Source organism: Dipodomys merriami, unplaced genomic scaffold, assembly GCF_024711535.1.
Source record: "Dipodomys merriami isolate MVZ:Mamm:240054 unplaced genomic scaffold, mDipMer1.0.p SCAF_7, whole genome shotgun sequence".
NCBI lineage: Eukaryota > Metazoa > Chordata > Mammalia > Rodentia > Heteromyidae > Dipodomys > Dipodomys merriami.
In genome coordinates, this window is record NW_027206290.1 from 6,144,166 (window position 1) to 6,167,755 (window position 23,590).

The window sequence follows — 23,590 nt, forward strand, 5'->3', positions numbered from 1 at the left end:
CATCTTTTTCTGGATGGTGTCTGGGATTAGGCTTTGAGGATGTGGTGAATGTTGGTTAAATGCAACAGTGACTGCTTTCTGTTGTTTGCTGTGGTGGTCATGTCTTTTGTCAGAGTTTGGGAGTAAGCGTCCAGACTAGAGTAGAAGTGGAGAACAGTGGCTTAAAGTCCTAGGAGTAGTAAATTAGTGCCTGTGTATTCTTGTACTTTGCAGAAGTAGGTGTGTCCCTGCTTAATGTCTGGGTTCTTCTCTCCCGCCCCCTACCCTTTTTTGGAGTATTTGATATGTAGCCCAGGTAGTCCAGGCTGGCTTCAAATTCAGTATGTAGACTTGGTTGGCCTTGGACTCAATTCTCCTGCCTCATTCACCGTCTTGAGTGCTGGAATTAGAGGCATGAGTCACCATAACTGGTTTATTCTTCTTTAGAAGAGTCTTGCTGTGCTTGCTTTGGCAGCATATATACTAAAATTGGAATGATAGAATAGTCTTGTTTCTTTTTGATTCCTTTCTGTACCATATACATTTTGGGTCACCAAATACAGATTGAGATTTTTGATAGTAATTATATTTATATTGAATCAATAGATTCTTCTAGGGAGAACTGAAATATTAAGTCCTTATAGCCGTGTACATGGCACATCTCTTAACTTATTTAATGTTTTTCTGTGAACTTTTATAATTTTCTACATAGAAGTTTTACATGTTTTTGTTCATTTTGTTGCTAAGGTATTGGTATTAATTATTTTTTATTACTATGGCAAAATACCAGAAGTAAATCAACTTAAAGGAGGAAGATTTATTTTGGATCCAGTCACTTGTGCACATGGCTTTAGGCTGATGGTAAAGGAAAATGTTATTACAGAAAGGCATAGCAAAGCTGCTAACCTCATGGTGGTCGAGAGGCAGAAAGAGAGCAAAGGGTGGGGTATAAAATATGCCCTTCAGTGTATTTCCGTAAGGAGCTACATTCTTTACCTGGGCCCACTTTCTAATAACCTATTCAGCTAAGAACTCTTAGTAGTGTCCTTGTGATCCAATCACCCCTCTATATCGCCACCTGCTGGGAACCAAGGTTTTAGCATATGAATCTTTGTGGCACATTTCACATCCAAACCACTGTTGTATCTTAAAATTTTTATGACTAGACTGTTGCTTTAAATAACAACATTAAATATGTTTATATGGCTGAATTTTCTGTTCAAAGCTAACACTCTACCACTTGAGCCATAGCTCTACTTCTGGCTTTTTGATGGATAATTGGAGATAAGACTTTCTTTCCTGGCTGGGCTGACTTGGAACCATGATTCTCAGATTTCAGGTTCCTGAGAAGACAGGATTACAGATAGTACCTAGCTTTTTTTTTTTTGGTCAGTTGTGGGGCCTGAACTCTGGGCCTGAGCGCTGTCCCTCAGCTTTTCAGCTCAAGCCTAGCACTCTAACCACTTGAGCCACAGCACCACTTCTGGCTTTTTCTGCTTATGTGGTGCTGAGGAATCGAACCCAGGGCCTCATGCATGCAAGGCAAGCACTCTACCACTGAACCACCTTTCCAGCCCCCACCTTTTTTACATCATCTTTAAGTAATTTTACAAAGGAATTACCATTCAACACAAAGTTTGTAAGAGCAATGCATCTTGATCAATGTCCTCCCCTTACTTCATTTTCCCCCACACTTCTGAACCCATTGACTTTTAAAGCTATTCACCAAATTTGATGTTTTTGGTTGTTGTTTGTTTGACTTTTTTTTGTTGTCTGTGGGCTTGAACTCGAGGCCCTGGCACTGTCTCTGAGTTTTTTGCTTAAGACTCACCCTAATGATCTCCTTTACCATTACTTATCTCTCTTTGGTAGTGGGCTTGAACTCTGGGTCTGGGTGCTGTCCCTGTGCTCTTCAGCTCAAGGCTAGCACTTCAGCCATAACGCCACTTCCGGCTTTTTCTGTGTATGTGGTACTGAGGTATTGAACCCCGGGCTTCATGCATGCTAGGCAAGCACTCTACCACTAAGCACATTCCCAGCCCTACTTATCTCTTTAAAGGCAACACAGTGTATCCAGAAAACGTCAGATTCTTGGATACTGAGGCTAGAACCTCAGCATAGGAATTTTTGGGACACATGCAGAATTCTGCTCATAATTCCACCATACTACACTGATTGTTTCTAGTATTTTTGACCCACATTGCTGTTAAGATTGAATTTAATTATTCTGGCATGATTTATGAAGGACTCAATGATAGTACCAAAGCTAATATTTCCAGCATCTCACACCATTTTCTCACTTGTGTTCAAGCATTCTGAATTTTTTCTCTGTACATTGAATGTAGAGCTCTTTAACTTTCATTTATCTTTAGCTTTCACACATGAGTAGTAGTTGGAGATCAAACCCAAGGCCTTGCACATGGAAAGCTATTACTGTACTCCTGAGCTACATTCCATCTGTATACATTGTATTTTTCTTCCCTAGAAAACCATTTTCCACTCTTCATTAAGTCACTTAGTAATTAGTCCTCAAGTGTGAGTTTTGATGTTACTTCATTCAGAAATCCTTCTGATATCCTATAAATATTGATTAAGTCTCCCATTCTTATGCATCCATTGCCTTTTTTTTTTTTTTTTGGTTGATTGTGGGTCTTGAACGTTGGGGCCTGGGAGCTGTCCCTGAGCTCTTCAGCTCAAGGCAAGGACTCTGTTACTTGAGCCACAGTGCCACTTCTGGTTTTCTGGTGGTTAATTGGAGATAAATAAGAATCTCAAGGACTTTCCTGCCTGGTCTGACTTTGAACCACGATCCTCAGATCTGAGCCTCCTGAGTAGCTAGGATTACAGGCATAAGCCACCAGTACCCAGCCATTGCTCTTTTGTAAAGTTGTTTTTGTTTTTGTTTTTGTTTTTGTTTTTGTCAGTCGTGGGGCTTGAACTCTGGGCTTGGGTGCTATCTCTCAGCTCTTCAGCTCAAGGCGAGCGCTCTACCTCTTGAGCCACAGCACCACTTCCTCAGCCATTGCTCATTTAATTGTCTCTCTTTGCTGGGATATAAATCCCATGAAATCAGAGATTAATGTTGTCTGAATCTAATCTGAAAATAGAACCACACAGTGTTTTAAATTAATATAAAGAAGTATTAAGATTGTAGATGTGGCTTAAGTGATAAAAGAGCTTAAAAGCATCAATATTACATACCCTAATCCCCCTGAAAATAAAAATATTAAATTAAGATAAAGTAGTCATAGAATTAAGGAAACTCTTCAAGGTACCCTAGGATTGAGTTTCTAAAGGTAATATATTTGGAAACTGGTAACCTGCCAGGTCCCCTCTTAAAGGGTAGGGTTCAGATCTCATTAAAGAAGGTGAAGTGAACCTATGGAATGACAGAAGGTGCAAATTTGCGGTGCCAGAGATGATCAGAAATTAAATGACATAAAGAAAACCAACCATTATGAGTGAACTGTAAGTGATGGATATCAGACATAATTTTATGCATTTGGAGTGTGTTCTGCTCGAGTTAGAGTCCTGGAGGACATGGGCTCCCTATTAGGAAATTGCAGCATCTATCTAGATTATAGAAGACAAACTTGAGAAAAGGTAAAGGACTGGAGGGAATTATAATGCTCATGTGGGCAGGAGGCCTGGAGTGTAGGCTTTCTGTACTGAGATGACTGAGAAAGTTTGATCAAAAGCCATGTTAGAACTGTGAGATAATGTGGTTGTGCACTCTGCTTTTTATCATGTTTCAGTATAAAACATGTATGTAATGCTTCCTTCATCCTGTAAAGTTCCTCTAGTGCTTTCCATTCAGAAAACTTAAAATATGGTTACTTTAAAGAAGACATGTTTGGGGCTGGGAAGGTGGCCCAGTGGTAGAGCTCTTGCCTTGCATGTATGAGGCCCTGGGTTCGATTCCTCAGCACCACATAACCAGAAAAAAAAAGCCGGAAGTGGCGCTATGGCTCAAGTGGTAGAGCGCTAGGCTTGAGCTGAAGAGCTGAGGGACAGGGCCCAGGCTCAGAGTTCAGGCCCATGACTGGACCCCCCCCCAAAAAAATAGAAGACATGTTTATAAAAATTCCATTCATGCTAGGCCTTGTAGTTCTCACTTATAATTTCAGCAACTAGGGAAGCAGAAATTGGGGGATCAAAGTTTATGGTCAGTACAGGCAAAAAGTTAACAAGAACCCCATGTCAACCAACAACTGAACGTAGTGGTATGTGTCCAGTCTCCCACTAACATACGAAGTATAAATAGGAGAATTGGAGATAGCCCAGGCACAAAATACCAAACGTAACCAAAACAAAATGGGATATGTACATGACTCAAGTGGGAGAACACTTACCTAGTAAGTAGGAGGCTGTATGTTTAAATCCCAATACCATAAAAAAATTCATTCATTATTCCAGAGCTATTGAAAGGTGAATTTGGAACTGAATGATAATAAGTCAATATTTAACCTTACTTCTTGGTGATTACTAAACTTTCATGTGTGTATTTCTACACATATTTCTTTTTTCTTTTTCTTTCCCATAACCCAAAAGTTCTGTGTTACTGCTTAAAACTACACAGTTATCCTATTTGGAGTTGTAATCCTCACTTTTCTCCAAAACGTGAAGACTCACAGTTCCAATAATTGCTTTATAGTAATTATCTGAAATTCAGTCATTATGCCATAATAATTAAATATCCTTTTACCTAAAGACCAAATTGTAAAATTAACCCCCAATAACATAAAATTTTAAAAATTGAAAGGAGGAGGGAATGTTTAGTTTATATGCATAAATACATGTACAACAAATCATAAGAAAATAATTGAAACAACTGCAGTTCTGGATTCTATAGTTGGTCATGAGATTGTAGTTGGTATGTCTGACTTCCTTCTTCTTCTAGCCATTTCACATTTGTCTTACTCCAAGTAGTAAGAGTGAAGCAATCTAAATCTTCATTACTAAGGAGTCTGAGTCTTAGACATCCTAGTTTATTTTAGATACTGCCAGAGTTACTAAGTACCCAGAGAATTCCTTGTATTACAGTCTTTGCTTCCACTGTATATAGTAGCATAATTTCCCATTGGTGATCAGAACTGATCACTCCAGCTAGTTACCTTTTTGTCGGTTGGTTCAGTAGCATAAATAAGTAATTTGTAGAGCCAGTTGGCAGTATTAGTTTCTAGTTCAGAAGAACATTTGTTGTGTATTTTGGTGACATTGTTAACCTTGTAGAGACTAAGATCGCTAACAGATTTTAAAATTGTCCAGCTAAAGTCCTTTTAGCCTGGTAGATGTGATAGTGACAGGAGCCACTCCTATCTCTTGATTCCTAGACTGGCTCATATATTCTGTTTGTGGCAGAGACAGTGTCACATAATGGTCTCTGATTCAAAGAATAAATTTCGTTCTCTAAGAGTCCTGTCCTTTCACAATGTTGTCTTGCAATTGACTCCACAATTAAGTCCTTCAACAAGCCATTCTGCTTTCCAACTAGGTCCAGACACATCCAGATAATGGGACATTGGTCAAGACTAGTCGGATTCAGGGTTCACAGGGCTATCAGTGGTCTTCTTTTGCTGTGAAGTGAGTTCCTTAGTCAGATACTGTACTGTACAGAATGCCAATGTGGAGGATAAGGTGTTCTATCAGTTCACAGATGGTGATGCTGACAGCATTATGGGCAAGAAAAGTCAAAGTCATAGGTAGAATATCTGTGTACTCTAGTGAAAACCCCTATCTACTCTTTGTGATGGAAGAAAATCCATTGTCAGCAACTTGGCATTGGGTCACAGGCTAGTACCTCCTGGGGAATGGTGCTAGATTGCAATTAGTGTTGGTTTCTGTTCTTGACAAACGAGGCATTCAGTAATAGGGCTAGCCAGGTCAGCTGTGGTAAGGGAAGTTTATGCTGTTGTGTCCATGTATAAATTTACTTCATCCTTGAACTTGGTACTTTGGTCTTGAATATACTAAGGAAGGACTAGAACAACTGAAAAGAGATAATTAACTCACATACATTCATAGAATGTATTATTTTATCTTCTAGAATGTTGAGTCTACCCTATAATGGATATTCTTTAATGAGCATTCCCATGGGACAAAGTTTTCAAAGTTTATGCTTATTCTTAGAGATCCGTTCATATATTTTCCCCCCAAATGTCTTTGTTTCTAGTTTTTCAGCACTCTTCAGTTTCCTGATTGTTAAAGAAAAGCATCAACTATTTCCTATAACTTCATTCTGTGGTCACCTCTCATTCCAGACATGGTAGATAACCAGATGCAATGTTGAAAAAATGAGCATGCAAAAAGTTAGAAGAAATAGTGATAGACATAAAAGAGGAATTTCCTAGTATAAAAGCAATGAGAGAAATTATATAAGGAAGAGTATCTATACAAAAATAGGAATCTTGGGGCTGGGAAGTTGGCTCAGTGGTAGAGCGCTTGCCTTGCATGCATGAGGCCATGGGTTTGATTCCTCAGCACCACATAAGATAGAAGAAAAAAGCTGGAAGTGGTGCTGTGGCTCAAGTGGTAGAGCGCTAGCCTTGAACTGAAGAGCTGAGGGACAGCACCCAGACCCAGAGTTCAGGCCCCAGGACCGGACCAAAAAAAAAAAAAAAAAAAAAAAAGGAATCTTTAAATCACAGTACTGTAAAGAAAATAAAATTAAGTTTTGGGAAAATAATTTGAGAATTAACATTTTTAATTTGTTTGGATAATTTAAAAAATACTTTCAAGAGGGGAAAAACAGTTATTTCCATCACCAGTAATTATTAAAATGACTCAACTTGGGGCTTTGAGGTTTAATGTGAAGGAATTAGAATTAGAAGTGATTACATTAATTATTTTCTTTATTTAATTTTTTTAACAGCCACATCCTCTTCTGTAGTTTCTGCACACTCTCCGTCAGTTATTGTAGCTGTGGTTGAAGGAAGAGGACTTGCCAGAGGTGAGATAGGAATGGCAAGCATTGACTTAAAAAGCCCACAGATTATATTATCTCAGTTTGCAGACAACACAACTTATGCCAAGGTAAGACCCAACAACCTTAAAAAATGATTCATCCTAGGGTGTAGTTTGCAGATATCCATGTCCATGCTTTGCTAATTAACTTAAAGTTATATGTTCCAGTATGATTACATTACATTAAATTAAATCTATTTTATACCTGATTTTTGTTGTTAAATATATTTTATCCTAAACATATAAGCCGTCTTATTTGAATACTCAAAGTTACTGTTAATATTAATTTATGAAATTAAAACAGCCAAGTTATTCACTATTATCACAGAAACTTTGAAGTTAAATGATTTTCAGTCTCAGAAGTAACATTCAGGATTTATTTGTTTAAAATCTTTTTTGAAAAATTATAAACAGCAATAGTTTGAATAATGATATATTTAAAGCCACAAAGTAGTCAATAAATATAAATTCTAATCTAAAAGTCTACTAAAATAGGTAATAAATGATAGAGAATCCATATACTTAACTTGACACTCTTGATACACTTTAAGCAAAAGGAAATATTTTAGGTAATAAGAAATTTTCTCAGCATTGATAAGTTCAACTTAAATATTCCCAGACTCATTTCAAAGATGAAGTATGTGATAATCCTATTTCCAGAGGATTGTTTACACTGAAATTGTATTTTTATTTTATTTTTCTAGAGTTGTGAGAAACTAGTGTCTTAGATCAGAGATAATTTAGTATCTCTACTTGTTACCATCACTTCAATTATTTTTGGAGGTGGGGCTGTGGCTCAGGTGGTAGAGTTCTTGCCTTGAACTAAAGAACCCAGGGATAGCACCCAGGCCCAGGGTTCAAGCCCTGGTACTGGCAAAAACAAAACAAAAACCCAAACAAACAATTATTTCCCCTTTATTTTATATTATTCATGGTTTTAGGCCACTGGCTTATTGTTACGGAAATTTTTGTGAACTATTAGGTAGAGGTAGTCTTCTCTTAATCTATTTTATTTTATTTGTATATTTTTTATTGTAAAGATACTATACAAAAGGGTTACAGTTACATGAGTAAGGTAATGAATACATTTCCTATTGAGCACTGTTACTTTCTCCTTTTTTCCCCCCTACAATCACTTCTCTCCCCACCGCCCCAACTCCTTTCTCTCTCCTCCCCTGAAGTTGTAAAGTTCATTTTCAACATAGTGTCTTGTGCATCCCATTGTTACAATGGGTCAATCTGTATCCTTATTTCAGCATTTTGTTATTTCCTTTTCTTCTAATCTATTTTAAAAAGCTGTTTGATCTAACTATAGACACTTAAAAATATAATAACATATGTTCTAAGAAATTTTATTGTTTGTTTTTCTCAGATTCTCCTTTATCACTGACCATTACATAGGCTTCCTTTCCCTAACAATTTTTCATTATAAATATTGACATCATACATTATCTCTGAGTATTTTGCAATTTTTGTGTAATTTCGCAAGAAAATGAAAAAAATAAAATTGTTAGACAAAGAGTTTCTGTGCTGAAAATAGCCCTAAAAAGTATACCTTATTTTGTAAAAAGTCAGTCTAAGGCATGAGGTAAATGTTTCCGTTCATTTCCATTTTTAACTTGTATTAGCATGGAATACTGATTGTATTAGACGTTTTAAATTTTTCATGGAGATAAATAGAAGAATTTATTTAAAAAATCTTAATTTGGGTATATATATTTGGTAAGTTCAAATTCTTGTGTCTAGGCTGTTATAAATTAGTGTGAGTATAAAATAATGTTTGCTTATGATAGTCTTTTCTATTTTTAGTTATATTGAAATGTATGCTTATCATCACATGAACCATCTAAAGTCTATAATTAGGACTGTTGTAATTTTATCTTTGAGTTATTTAAGTACTTTCAGAAAAATACAGAACTTTTAGAGACTATGCTAAGCTTACATTTAACAAAATGATTGAACAATTTCAGGTGATCACTAAGCTGAAAATTTTATCACCTTTGGAAATAATAATGTCGAATACTGCATGTGTTGTGGGAAATTCAACCAAGTTGTTTACTCTGATCACAGAAAATTTCAAGGTAAATGATTTTCATTTTCAAAAGTAAGATTCAATATTTGTTTAAAATCCATTTTGAAATATTATATTGTAAAGAGAATAGCTTGAGTAACTATAAAAAGTCCTGAAATGCTCAATAAATGTAAATTCAAATTAAAATACGACTAAAACAGGTAATAGAAATGTTAGATAATTCACGTCCTTGGTTTGGTACCCTTGATCTACTTTAAGCAAAAGGAAAAAATGTTTGAAGTAATAAGGATGTTTCTCAGCATAGATAAAGAACAGACATGTAGAAAAAGCATTTTCCTTAGTCATAGCTTTCTGGAAACTACTCTGCTGTCAGACAAGTTGAAATTGAAGTTCTCATAAGGGACAGAAGCTATTAATAAATGCTTTTTCCTTTAGGTAATTTCATCTATATTGCAACTTTCTCTGTAACATATACTGCCCCAAAGTTACCTTGCAAGTCTATCCTCCATTTGTGGGATTGTGAAACATTAGAGCTATAGAACCCTCTCCAAAAAATGCTGTCCTTCTCAATGAGGGCTTTTCTTCTAATGTACTAAATTAATCTTTTCCTCTAGCAACTGTGCCTTGTAGAAAAGCACTTGGGTTCTAAACATAGTAGGCAGCATTGCAGTTTGAGTAGTTCCTCAGAATACACAATATTTTGTTATGTTTGTAGACTTAAATTTTATCATATTTGGAACCAAACTGAGATTTAAGATGCATTAAGTGCCTTGCTTATTCTTTATGTAGTATCTGCAGTTATACAAAGTATCTTGTGGTGCTCTTAAAGATCTTACATTGTCTAGCTGTTTTTAACTCATTGCCAAAAATTGTCCCTATTCTAATTTCAGTTATCTCATTATCACACAAGTTTTCTTATTTGTTCTCTTTTATTTATTGGCCTCACATTTCCTTTCATTACCCATATTAAGTATTCATTTCCAACTTTTGGTTTTATTATTTTGATTAGTCTTTTTAGTCTTTTGGCAGAATAGACCTAGCAGAAACTTAACAGAATTCAAGCAGAAAGGGAAACTTGTTGACTTATGTAGCTGGGAGGTCTGTAGTTTGATAGATTCTATCCCTGCAGTGAATTGATATTTTCATTTTTATAACTATCAGAGTAGAAAGATCTGTCCCTTCTCAATTATATTAGCACATACAAAACTTATTGTAAGAGCCAATATGATATTGCTGTAAAATAAAAACTTTCATGTTTAACTTTTATTACATCATCTAACTTGCAGTTAAATTTCATGAGAGTAAAGTCTGAGAGCTACCTTGTACTATAATTCACCTGTCAAGATAGATATCCATTCTTTTCATAAATTTTGAAAATTTTTATTTAAATGTTGAACATATTAAAAATTATACAGTATTCATCTGTAGATTGTACAGAAGAATTTAGTGTGTATGAAAAAAATTTAGAGCACTTGCATTACACGTATAAGATTACTTTGAAATTAAAAACTCTTTCTAGAATGTTAACTTCACAACTATCCAGAGGAAATACTTCAATGAGACAAAAGGATTGGAGTACATTGAACAATTATGTATAGCAGAATTCAGCACTGTCATAATGGAAGTTCAATCCAAGTGAGTTACTATTTATGGAAAGAGATAAAGCTCCAGTGTGAATTTCACAAGATAGGGAGTGAAAAAAAAATCTGTCTGCTCTTTGTTGTATTCCTGACATATAGAAAAGTGCTTGGTTCATAATAAACACTCTAATGATTGAAATAATAACACAATTAACTAATATTTATACACAAAGTAGATACTGCTAAATTAATATGTATAGAATCTCATCAAATTACTCAAGTTTATTGTTCTAATGATCGTAGTTCACTCTACTTGGGAGTGAAAAGCACTAGTAGCTACAATGTTCTTGAAGTATGTAGAGTCTCAGAAGTGAAACATATTTGAAACTATTTCTTTTTTTTTCTTTTTTTTGGGGGGGGGGTCCAGTCATGAGGCCTGAACTCTGGGCCTGGGCACTGTCCCTCAGCTCTTCAGCTCAAGGCTAGCACTCTACCACTTGAGCCACAGCACCACTTCCGGCTTTTTTTTCTTTTTGCTTATGTGGTGCTGATGAATCGAACCCAGGGCCTCAGGCATGCAAGGCAAGTGCTCTACCACTGAGCCACCTTCCCAGCCCCATTTGAAACTATTTCTGTTATTTCATACTTAACTCCTAAAAACTGCTACAGGCTGGGAATGTAGCTTAGTGGTAGAGTGCTTGCCTAGCATTCATGGAGCCCTGGGTTCTATTCCTCAGTACCACATACACAGAAAAAGCCAGAGGTGGTGCTGTGGCTCAAGTGGTAGAGTGCTAGCCTTGAGCAAAAGGAGCTCAGGGACAGTGCCTAGACCCTGAGTTCAATTCCCAGGACTGGCAAATCAATAAATAAATAAAAATAAAAACGTCTACTGAAGACAGGGATATTTTTGGAATAGAGATTTCTTAGCACAAGATCAAAAGATACATGTTGTTAAAATACATTAGTTACATAAGAGGGTTTTTTATGACATTACCAGATGTACAATGTAAACAGACCCTCATTCTTCTTAAATAGATAACTTTCTTATAGCCTTTTAGTTAATCACAGACTGTTCACACCAAGGTCACAATAGACCTACTGACTCTACGTGTGTGTGTGTGTGTTTGTGTGTGTGTGTTGGGCACTGTCTCTGAGGGTTTTTTGCTCAAGGCTAGCAGTCTACCACTTGAGGCACAGCTCCACTTTGGTGGTTAATTGGAGATAAGAATCTTATGATTTCATTCCTGCCAAAGCTGGCTTTCTACTGAGATCCTCAGATCTCAGCTTCCTAAGTAACGAGGATTATGGGCATGAGCCATTGGCACCTGGTTCTGATTCTACTTCTTTTTTTTTTTTTTTTTTTTTCCGTTCATGGAGCTTGGGGCTTAAACTCTGGGCCTGGGCGCTGTCCCTCAGCTCTTCAGCTCAAAGCTAGTGCTCTACCACTTGAGCTACAGCACCACTGCCGGTTTTCTAGTGGTTAATTGGAGATAAGAGTCTGACAGACTTTCCTGTCCGGGCTGGCTTTGAACTGTGATCCTAAATCTCAGCCTCCAGAATAGCTAGGATTACAGGCATGAGCCACCAGTGCCCGCCTCTGACTCTACTTTTAAAGTCTCAGACTCTGAACATTGCATAGTGAGAAAGATAAATGAAAACCTGATATAGATTGCTGTTGAATGTTGTCTTTTATCCCTTAGGTTACATATCTCAATTTTTAGGGATTAGAGACTATTTCATTACTTCTTAAAAATTATGGATATAGTATATTTTGAATTTAAGTGATGCTATGCAAATAGTTATAATTTTTCTAATATTCATTAAAATTTTTTGATTTTCTAAAAATAGTGCTTTATCACTGGTCACCTTACAGGTATTACTGCCTTGCAGCTGTTGCAGCTTTGTTAAAATATGTTGAATTTATTCAAAATTCTGTTTATGCACCAAAATCGCTGAAGATTTGTTTCCAGGGTAGTGAACAGACAGCCATGATAGATGCATCATCAGCTCAAAACCTTGAGTTGCTAATTAATAATCAGGACTCCAGGTAAGATCATTCAGTTTTTCCTATGAAATGTCTTCATATATTAGATATTATATTTTCTTATGATTATTTAAAAGTCTTTAAGATTGTTTGGTCAAGAAATGTTGAATAAACACTTTTGCTCTTTTTACCTTTGTTTTAAAAAAGGTGTCTGTACTGAACAATGAAAAACAAAAACTCAGTTTTCAAAACTGGGTAATGGTCATTAATAGAAATTTCTCCAAAAAAGATAAACAAGTGGCCAAAGGACATGAAAAGATGTTTAATATCATTAGTCATGAAGGAAGGGCAAATTAGGTTAGATACCCCTTTTTACCCACCAGGATGTGGGCTGAAATTACAGATTTTCTGTTGTGTTATTATGACCTGGGGCTGGGAGGGTGACTCAGTGGTAGAGTACTTGCTTCATATGCATGAGGCCCTGGGTTTGATTCCTCAGCATCACATAAACAAAAAAAGCCAGAAGTGGCACTGTGGCTCAAGTGATAGAGCTAGCCTTGTGCTGAAGAGCTCAGGGATAGTGCCCAGGCCCAGAGTTTAAGCCCCATGACTGACAAAGAAAAAAAAGTTAATGACCAACTGTTAATTATTACTGTTTTACACTCAGTTTTACCTTTTCAGGCTTATATTTCATCAGTATTTATAAGCTTTGTTTGAGTTCCTACTATATATTAGGAACCCAAGTATTCCTAATACATAGAATTTTAAAAGACTCTACAGATTTTAAGATTCTTAATATAAATTTTAAAATTGGATAATACAATGACTAATATCTATTTTCCTCTTCCATTGCATCCCAAATACAATGATATTTTGAACTTCTCTTGACTCAGAATTCAGAGTCTGAACCTGAAGTGATCAATCTGAATGATCAATTCCAGATCACTTCTTATTACTCTTGTGTCTGCCACTATAATCCAATTCTCTTTAGTCTTGTTGGACTAAGATAACAGCCTCTTTAACTTGTCTTTCTGCCTTCTTCTTTCTCTACTACAATTAGTTATTCTCAACAAAACATCCTGAGGGTTATACTTTTAATTTAGAAATCAGGTCTTCTAACTTCTTTTAAAATCTGTCTTAAAATGGAATGCATAGTTTTCACAATGGCCTATGCGGACTACTATGTCCTGCTCTCTATTGACTTCATCTCTCTCCATTCTTTATTCTCTACTTGCCAAGATTTCCAACAGTTTCAATCTTTTTTTCTGGTTCTGGAGACTTTCTAGGCTCTATGATACTTTTTTGGAAACCTTGGACAAATTACTTAGTTTCCTTGTGCATTAGTTCTTTTTTTGCAAAATTTAAATTTTATTATAAAGGTAAAGGGTTATGGTTATATAAGTCATGTAATGAGTACATTTTTTTGAACAGTGCTACCCTCTCCCTCATTTTCTCCTACTTTTCCCCCTTCTGACCTGCCTCCCCCCTAGGTTGTAAAGTTCACTTCCAATATAGTGTCTAGTGAGTATCACTGCTGAATTGATTCACCCTTTGGTGAACCACTGTTTCTGTGGTTCCCCTTTTCCACCCCAAATCAGATAAACTTAAATACAAGACAAAAGGTGTAGAAATTAAAAAAATACAGTGATAAAAGGAAATAAACCAAAGGGGGAAAACAAAAGAAAAAAGAAATAACTGCAAAAAGTACAATAAAGAACTTCTTGTTTCCATTTCTTGGGTTCATTTCGATAAGCATCATTTTCTCTGGTTGTATGCACATAGCTATTGAGCCATTAGTTCTTTTAGTTATAAAGGGCTAAAGAAAGCATTTACCTCAAACTGTTGTTGTAGGGATTAAATGAATTGACACATATAAAGTGCTTAGGGCAATACCTGGTACATACTAAGTATTTAAAATGTGATGGCTTCTCATTATGTCATGATTTCCATACCATAGTTTTGTATTCTGTCTCTTTTTTTGTCAAATAAAAATATTTTTCAGTCAGCCAAACTAATCTGATTGATTCTCTGTATGCAATTTTTGTTTTCTTTTAACAGTTTCTGTACATTTAATTAAATTTTATTTAGATTGTATGTTTATTTCCCCCTATTCTTTGAGTTGTCCATGCATAAAGAGTAAATTGGTAAAAAATTATTCAGTCATTAACTATACTTTAAAAAAGTCCATGAGGGTAGAAATCATGTTTGTCTTGTGTGTTCTTAGGTTTTGAGTATTGTAAGAATTGAAGAAATATTCATTGACTATTAAAATGAATTTTCTATTTTGTACACATTAGTATTGTCATACAAAAGTCTAATGAAAAATACATATTGACAGTAGCTCATTTCCTTAAATTAATCACTTAGAAATTACTGCATTTTTTATTACTTTTTTTTATTGTGAGAATACGGTACTGAATTTTTTTACTTGTGTTCTTTTCTAACGTCTTCATTTGGGACAAGATTATATGTTGAATACTTGTTTTTATAAATGTAAAAATCTCTCTCCTTTAAGGGTATATTATTGGTATCTTACAGTTACTGGTGGAATGGAGAACTTTATTAGTGTGAATACTGTAACTGATCTACAGAAAAGGTCATTTTGCATAAAGAGATACTGTTGATTCTTAGTAACGAAAATGTGGTTCATTGATTGACAGCATATTTGGTAATGCACTCAAATGTAGGCTTTCAAGCTTTAGGTTAGTCTCGTTGCATTAGAATTCCTATGTAATGTAGTATGTGTTTAACTCTAAGAATCACTGATAGAAACTATAGGATGATTTAATTGCAACATTAAAATGCAGTTTCCTTGCATTTCTTTATGTATACATAATGAAATTCCCAATTTCTGTTTTCAAAGGAATAATCACACTCTCTTTGGTGTTTTGAATTACACTAAGACTCCTGGAGGGAGTAGAAGACTCCGTTCTAATATATTAGAACCGCTTGTTGATATTGAAACTATTAACATGAGATTAGATTGTGTTCAAGAACTACTTCAAGATGAGGAACTGTTTTTTGGACTTCAGTCAGGTAAATTAATATTGTCTACTTCTATAAATACAAACTATTAAACATGCAGTCCATTTGGTTGAGATACTTTTCTAAGTTTCTTAAAGGCTAGCAGTAAAGGTGTATATACTTAACATTTTTGTATGGAAATTATTTTTCTGAAAATTTCCTCTGAATTTTGTAATAAATAACTTCAGAGATATATTTTGATTTTTTTATTTACTGTATAGTATTCTTTTCTTTATTCTCTGGTTTCTTTTAGTTGCCCTTTATAATTTGCTTTATTTTATTTTATGTGGCCCTGGGGATTGAACTCCAGCCCTTTTGGTGTTCGTTGTTTTTCAGACTGAGTTTTAAGGTTTTGCTTGGGTACAGTTCTTCTACATTTGGCCTTACATGTAGCTGGAACTACAAGCACACACCATCCCTTCCAACTATGTTGAGATGAGCTGAGCTCTCACTGTTTTTGCCCAAGCTGTCTATGAATCATGATCCTCTCAATGTCTTTGTCCTGAGTAGCTGTAATTACAGGTGTGAACCACTTCAACTGACTGGCACTTGTAATTTTTTTTCTTAGTAATCTTCAAAGAAGAAAATATTTGTACAGACTAGGTAATTTGTATAAACTACGTAATTATCAACAGATGACTATTCACCATAGCCAAAATATGGAATCAGCTCACATGCCCTTCAGTGGACAAATGTGGTATATATATACAATGAATTTTGCTTAACTACTAGAATGAATGGTATTGGTTTGGTGCCGGCAGATCAAACCTGTAATCCTAGGAGGCTGAGATCTGAGGATCATGGTTCAAAGGTAGCCAGGGCAGGAAAGTCCATGAAACTCTTCTCTACACTTAGCCACCAGAAAACTGGAAGTGGTGCTGTGGCTAAATTGGTAGAATGCTCACCTTGTGCTGAAGAGCTGAGGGACAGTGCCCAGGCCCAGAGTTCAAACCCCACAGCTGACAAAAAAAAAAAAGGAAGCAAGGAAGGAAGGAAAGAACGAACGAAAGAAAGAAAGAAGGAAGATGTACTATTTGTAAGGCAATGGAAAAACTTGGAAAAAATTATGCTAAGTGAAGTAAGCCAAGTTCACATGGTTTCTCTCATTAGTGGTAGATAAGAATGTATCTATAAATCTATAAGTAAACACACTGGGTGGTATGCAAGCAGTTCTAAATGAATTAACTGAATTATAATAGATGCTGCAGTAAGTCAAAGCCTAATGAAATAAGCATGGAACAATGGGTACTTTCAAGGGGGTGGGGCTAAGGCAGGAGGGACATATAATGTAGGGGAAAGAGAAAAAGAGTGCAGTCAAGAATTCATTGTATCTGGGTTGGTCCAAGTAGATGAATGGATCAAGAAAATGTGGTATATATACACAATGGAATTCTATGCCTCCATCAGAAAGAATGACATTGTCCCATTTGTTAGGAAATGGAAAAACTTGGAAAAAATTATATTAAATGAAGTAAGCCAGGCCCAAAGAAACACAGGTCCCATGGTTTCCCTTATTTGCAATATCTAGTATATGTATGAGTCAAGCGGAAAAGGTCAGATAATGTGATGTTAGGAAAATGAACCCTTAGATATGTATTTTAATGTTTTTTTTTTCATACATGTGTTTCTAACGCATTTATAAGATTATTTCTTTGTTGCTTTGTATGTCCCTCCCCCACAGTATAACCCCTGCTTTCACTATATTTGATGTCAGTATAACTTGTGGAGGAGATGGGGAAAAACAAGTCGTTTAAGGATTCAGGTGGACCTGTTGCAACAATGAGAAGTACAAATTGTCATGTCAAAAACGAGCTTTACAATGTCGGTGGGGGGGGGGGAGGGGGGGAAGGATTGGGTGGGGGGAAAGGGGGGAGGCTGGGAAGGGAGGTGAAGGGTAAACAAAGGAGGAGGCTGCAATGCATGGTAAGAAATGTATGCATTATCCGGCCCATGTAATTGTAACCCCTCTGTACAGTATGTTCACAAATAAAATAAAATATAAAAAATAGAATTCATTGTATATACCACAAGATTTAGAACCACAAGGGAACCAAAGAAGTGAAGAACCTCTATGATGAAAACTTTAAAAACTTGAAAAAGGAAATCAAAACAGAACTTAGAAAGAGGAAAAAACTCCCATGCTCCTGGATTGGAAGGATCAATATCGTGAAAATGGCAATAGTTCCTAAGGCTATCTACAAATTCAATGGGATACCTATCAATATTCCAACCTCATTCTTCAAGGAAATAGGAGAGGCAACCCAAAAATTCATATGGAACAAAAAAAGATCCCCAAATAGCAAATACAATCCTTAACAGGAAGAACAGTGCTGGAGGAATATCAATACCAAATTTCAAACTCTACTACAAAGCCATAGTAATCAAAACAGGTTGGTACTAGCACAAGAACAGATCTCAGGAACAATGGAATAGAACTGAAAACCCAGAAATGAACCTAAAGACCTTCAGCCATCTAATCTTTGATAAAGGAGCTAAAAAAATAGAATGGAAGAAACCCTCTTCAGTAAATGGTGCTGGCAAAATTGGTTAAGTACTTGTAGAAAACTAAGACTAGATCCTTATATATCACCCTGCACCAGAATCAACTCCAAATAGATCAAAGACCTAGGAGTCAAAGCAGACACTCTGAAAACATTACAGGATGGAATAGGAGAAACCTTAGGTCTCCTTGGCACAGGCCGAAATTTTCTTAATAGAGACCCAGAAACACAACAAATCAAAGAAAGGATGGACAAATGTGACTGAATGAAATTGCAGAGCTTCTGCATGGCAAAGGACATAGCTAGCAAGATCAATAGAAAGCCCACAGAGTGGGAGAAGATCTTCACTAGCCATACAATGGTCAAGATCTCATATCTAAAATATACTTGGAACTCAAAAAATTAAATCCCCCAAGAACAAATCCTCAAAGAAACAACTGCCCAATAAATAAGTGGGCTAAAGACTTAAAGAGAAACTTCTCTGAAGAGGAAAGAAAGATGGCCAGTAGACACATGAAATGCTCAACCTCTGTAGCCATAAAAGAAATGCAAATCAAAACAACATTGAGATACCACCTCACCCCAGTTAGAATGGCTATAATCAAGAACTCTAATAACAACAGGTACTGGAGGGGATATGGACAGAAGGGGACCTTACTGCATTGTTGGTGGGAGTGTAAACTTGTTAAACCACTTTGGAAAGTAGTATGGAGGTTTCTCAGAAGATTCCACATAGAGCTCCCCTATGACCCAGAAATTCCACTTTTGGGCATTTACCCAAATAATCACAAACAAGACCATACCAGAACAACTATGTTTATTGCAGCATAAGCCATATATCCAACCAAGTCTCACAAATATTTTGTCTGGATTAGCCTACAACCACAAACAATCCTTCCAATGTCAGCCTCTCAAGTAGCTAGAATTACAGATGTGTGCCACTATAATTGTTGTTCATTTGTTTTTTAAATGTACTGGAGTTTGAACTCAGGACTTTGTGCTTGCTAGGCAGACTATCACTTGAGTCACACCTCTAGCCCTGGAACTTCTTTAAGTTATTTAAATGTATTCATCCTCATTTTCTGACCGTGGTACTCAATAGTTTTTGCCTAGAATATTTCCTCTTCCTTCCCCGAAACTTTCTCTTAAGCTACTCTTGAATGTATTACAGTTTGTCCTTGTTGTTGTTGTTGTTGGTTGTGGGTCTTGAACTCTGGGCCTGGGCACTGTCCCTCAGCTCTTCAGCTCAAGGCTAGTGCTCTACCACTCAAGCCATGGTGCCACTTCCGGTTTTCTGTTGGTTAATTGGAGATGAGTCTCATGGACTTTCTTGCCCAGGCAGGCTTTGAATCCGTGATCCTCAGATCTCAGCCTCCTGAGTAGCTAGGATTACAGGCATGAGTCACCGGAGCCTGGATACAGTTTGTCCTTTACTATTCCAGTTTAGATGCCACTTCTAGACATCTCTCTGACTACCAAGTGTGTGTTGGATATCATGTGATGGCATTTTTCCTACAAGTTTCCTGTAGTATTTTGTTAATAGTATTTATCTTGCTATATTATAAACACATGTTTGGTTGGATTATTTTAATATAAAGCTAGGCTATAATAAGTGTTCATATTTTTAAACTAATGACTTACTGTTGAACTGTATTGTTTTTGCCAAGATAAAGACTATCTCATATGATGGGACTTTAATTGGTTCTTTTATTTCAAGTACATGTACAAGAGAAGACAAAATAAGTAGTGATTGCCATTAGAACTGTCCATTTTATCTCTTAAGGATCATATTTTGTATCATATATATTTTCAGTTGTACCATGAAACTTAAATACTCATGCTCTTTTTGTTTCAGTTATATCAAAATTCCTTGATACAGAGCAGCTTCTTTCTATTTTAGTCCAAATTCCAAAGCAAGACACGGTATGACTACATATGCATTTTATGTTATACTATTGTATGTTATATAACTTATCTTGATGTAATGTAACAATGGGAAAATATAAAAATGGTTTCAGAAAGTACTTGATATCTGGAGGATTTTAATGTTTTTAAGGAGAAATTTTAAAAATTAGTACAACACAAATTCTTTAAATAGTTGAGGAATTAGCATATTTTCATTAATCAATATTTAGAAAGTGACAGGTTTTTAAAACTTAGACTGTAAACAATTTGTATAATAGAAGATACAAAGAATAGAGATTGTTCTCATAAATGACTATCATGGGAGAGGAAAAGAGAGTACTAAGGGATGAAGATGATTAAAGTATGTGTTATGTAGATATATTTAGGTATATGTATATATATTTATGTTATATGTGTACACATATATACACACCCACATGATAACACAATGAAACCCACCGAACACTTGGAAAAGGAGGAGGAATTGAATTCTGTAGAGGAGGCCTGCTACCATCAGTCTGCTATCATGGGACTTGTAGTATTTTACTCCCTTTCCATTATTAATAACTATTCTTCGTCAATAAGAAACATGTGTCCTAATATATTGCTATATTTGATCTCTTTTTTATGTATGTGACTAATCTCTCACTGACACTCCCTTTTCCATGCAGATACCGTCTTTATTCTGCCTATATTCTAGTACCCCACATTGAACTAACTCTTATATAGAAATCCTTCTTTCTTCTCTTGCACTCTATACTACATGAAGCTTACCTCCTATTTAAAAGCTTTCTTCAGCCTACTTGGGATCCCAAGCCTATACTAGGCTTCCTTTCTCCCCTTGTATGGATATTTCTGTGGGTCTATGAGCTCATATACCCTGTGTCGAAGACTTCCAACTTGGGAATCCTTGTTATGCTCCAGTACTCTCCATAAGCTGGCTTTTACTCTCTGTTCCACATCAAGGAATGCTTTCTTTTCCCAATGTACTTTCTGAAAATAACAACTTGCACTGTGTATATTAAAATCAAGTAATTTCTGCATGTATTGAGACAGAGTCTTTCACTTTGCTTTTGAATATGCTCTTGCTAATCTGGTATGTAACAATGTTTTTGGAGTTATTAAATGTTTTAGAACTTTCATAGACTTAATATGGGTAGGCAGAATGAAATAGGTATCCAGATGTTATACTCATCAACTGACATATGTTGAATGGTAACCTATTTGTACAACTACTTAAAGAATATAAAAATAGAATAAAATATAGATAAGCAAGTAATTGTACTTCCTGGCTCAGTCACTCCTTTTACTTATGCTCTAGATCCCTTGTCTTTTTGCCTATTCCTACACAGCAGTTTAGACTAGAGTCTGGCTCTAGCCCACTCTAGGTTTTTTTGCTTCTTTTTCTTTTTCTTTTCTGAATTTACCCTACTTTTGTTTCTACCACAAAACACCTTGTTTGTAAGTGATATCTGTAATTCCTTTCTTTTATCTCCTAACTTGTTATGATCATTGCCACCAATGAGGTCAAGGTCACCATCCTCAGTGGTGTTGGTCAGTGGTCTTTAAGGTGATCTAGCAGCAAAATTTCACACAGATGAACTCTTTTTTGGAGTGTTTTCCTCCTTTGCTTTCCAGAAAAGCACCTCCTTTTTAATTGTTGTTGGCGCATTTCTTATCATCTTTAGGAATTTAAAAATATTGAATAATAATATACATTAAGAACTATATGAGCCGGGTGCCTGTGGCTCACACCTGTAATCCTTGCTACTCAGGAGGCTGAGATCTGAGGATTGAGGCTCAAAGCCAGCCCAGGCAGGAAAGTCCCATGAGACTCTATCTTCAATTAATCACCAGAATACTGGAAGTGGCGCCATGGCTTGAGTGGTAGAGCCCAGGCCTAAAGTTCAAGCCCCACGGCTGACAAAAACAAACAAGAAAAAACAACTATATGAAACAAAAACGCAGTGTTCACTGGCTTATCAGAAAGTGAACAATAACCTAGGTTAGGAAACATATTGCCAGTAGTTCAAATCTTCCCTTCTCTTTACCCTTTAGTCTCTTCCTCCCTCTTTTTAATGACTACTTTCTTGTTTTTCTTAATAATACAGTTTTACCTGCTTTTCCAAAAATCTTTACATTTAAAGGATCGCTGTGCATGTGTGTGTGTGTGTGTGTGTGTGTGTGTGTGTGTGTGTGTGTGTGTGTGTGTGTGTGTGTGTGTGTGTGTGTGTTGATACTGGGGGGCTTGAACTCACCTCTTGCTCATCTTTCTATTTTTTTATTTTATTGCCTTCTGTGATTTGTTTAGCTTCACTTGTAGTTTGGTATCTTCGTCCACTTGTAGTTTGCTTTGGCACTGAGTTTTGTGGTATGGATGTTGCTCATGTGTCACCCACACCTTGTTGATATTCACTTTTGTGCAAAGGAAGTTTTCATATTGGAATCTGCTGAGTTTCTCTTTTGCGTACTTTCGCTGGTTAGAGTTGAGACCAAAGGGCATTAAGGAGATAATGTTCTTGGCAACAGCTCCTATCCTTTAGTTAATAGGAATTAGAGATTTAATTACCCATTTGGATAACATCTGGACTATATTTTATAAAACATTCTCTGTACTATTTACCAAAAGTCTCAGTGGGATTGAGGTTACAGTACCACACAAGGGTAGCTTGATCATTAATGCAACCTTGCTTAGTGTCCTTTTTTCCCCTGTTTTACTTATTCCGTCTTACTTGTTGCTGAAATTACTTGTCGGTTAGATTATTTTCCTTCAAATTCTAGTTCTGAAAGATGTCCAGAAGAATCTGGTTTGATTTATTATTATCTTTTGATAAACAGAAAGTCTTAATTCCCCCCCCCCCCTTTCAAGGTTGAGGATTAAACCATGTTAGTCAAGTGCTCTACCACTGAGCTACATCATCAGTATAGCATTAAATTATTTTTTGAAAGTAGACGTACAAAGGAGTTTAAATATCAAATGTCAGCTTATAAGTACAATGCTGACTGAAGTACTTCATGTAAAGGAGTCTGGTTTATCATGGTTTTTTTCTTTATAGTTAGTGCTTGTCATGTTCTACTTAAGGAGTCTTTACCTGTCCCATACATCTTGATTGTACTCATGGACTGTAAGTTATGGAAGTGAGTGAATGGTAACTCAGATACAATGATGCCATTAAAAGAAGATTTTGATATCCAAGAGGAGAGGGCACAACCATACAAGGAAGTATCAGAGACAGAAAGAAAAGGGGGAAAGAAAGCAAACTTTTATCACCAGTGTCAAGTAGAGATGACTCTAATAGGCAGCAACTGGAACATGATGTTAACGTTTATGATTGAAGGGTATGTAGTATGATTGTGTGTGTGTGTGTGTGTGTGTGTGTGTGTGTGTGTGTGTGTGTGTGTGTGTGTGTGTGTGTGTGCATGCGCACACGCTCATGCTTCAGCAAAGGTTAGACTGTAGAGTATAAACAATTTTGGCTATCACTTGGGCTGTGTGTTTATCAGATAACCAAATCATTAGTTATAAATTAATAAAAGTTAGAGTATCTGAGGCCTTGAAGTTATCCTTATTTTTATATTATGAAGTTTTATTGTTTTGCTTTTTTATCTTTAGACCAACAGT

At 36.0% G+C, this 23,590-nt stretch overlaps 1 protein-coding gene across 2 annotated transcripts in view; it reads left to right on the top strand.

Annotated features, from left to right (window-relative positions):
• Nucleotides 1-23,590, top strand: part of Msh4 (mutS homolog 4) — a 76,333-nt gene that overhangs the window by 13,544 nt on the left and 39,199 nt on the right. For both annotated transcript variants that reach the window (XM_070007310.1, XM_070007309.1), the window contains exons 3-8: nt 6,851-7,011; nt 8,913-9,023; nt 10,494-10,609; nt 12,428-12,601; nt 15,402-15,574; nt 19,919-19,986. In XM_070007310.1, coding sequence (XP_069863411.1) covers nt 6,851-7,011; nt 8,913-9,023; nt 10,494-10,609; nt 12,428-12,601; nt 15,402-15,574; nt 19,919-19,986 — 803 coding nt within the window. The remainder of the gene's footprint in view (nt 1-6,850; nt 7,012-8,912; nt 9,024-10,493; nt 10,610-12,427; nt 12,602-15,401; nt 15,575-19,918; nt 19,987-23,590) is intronic.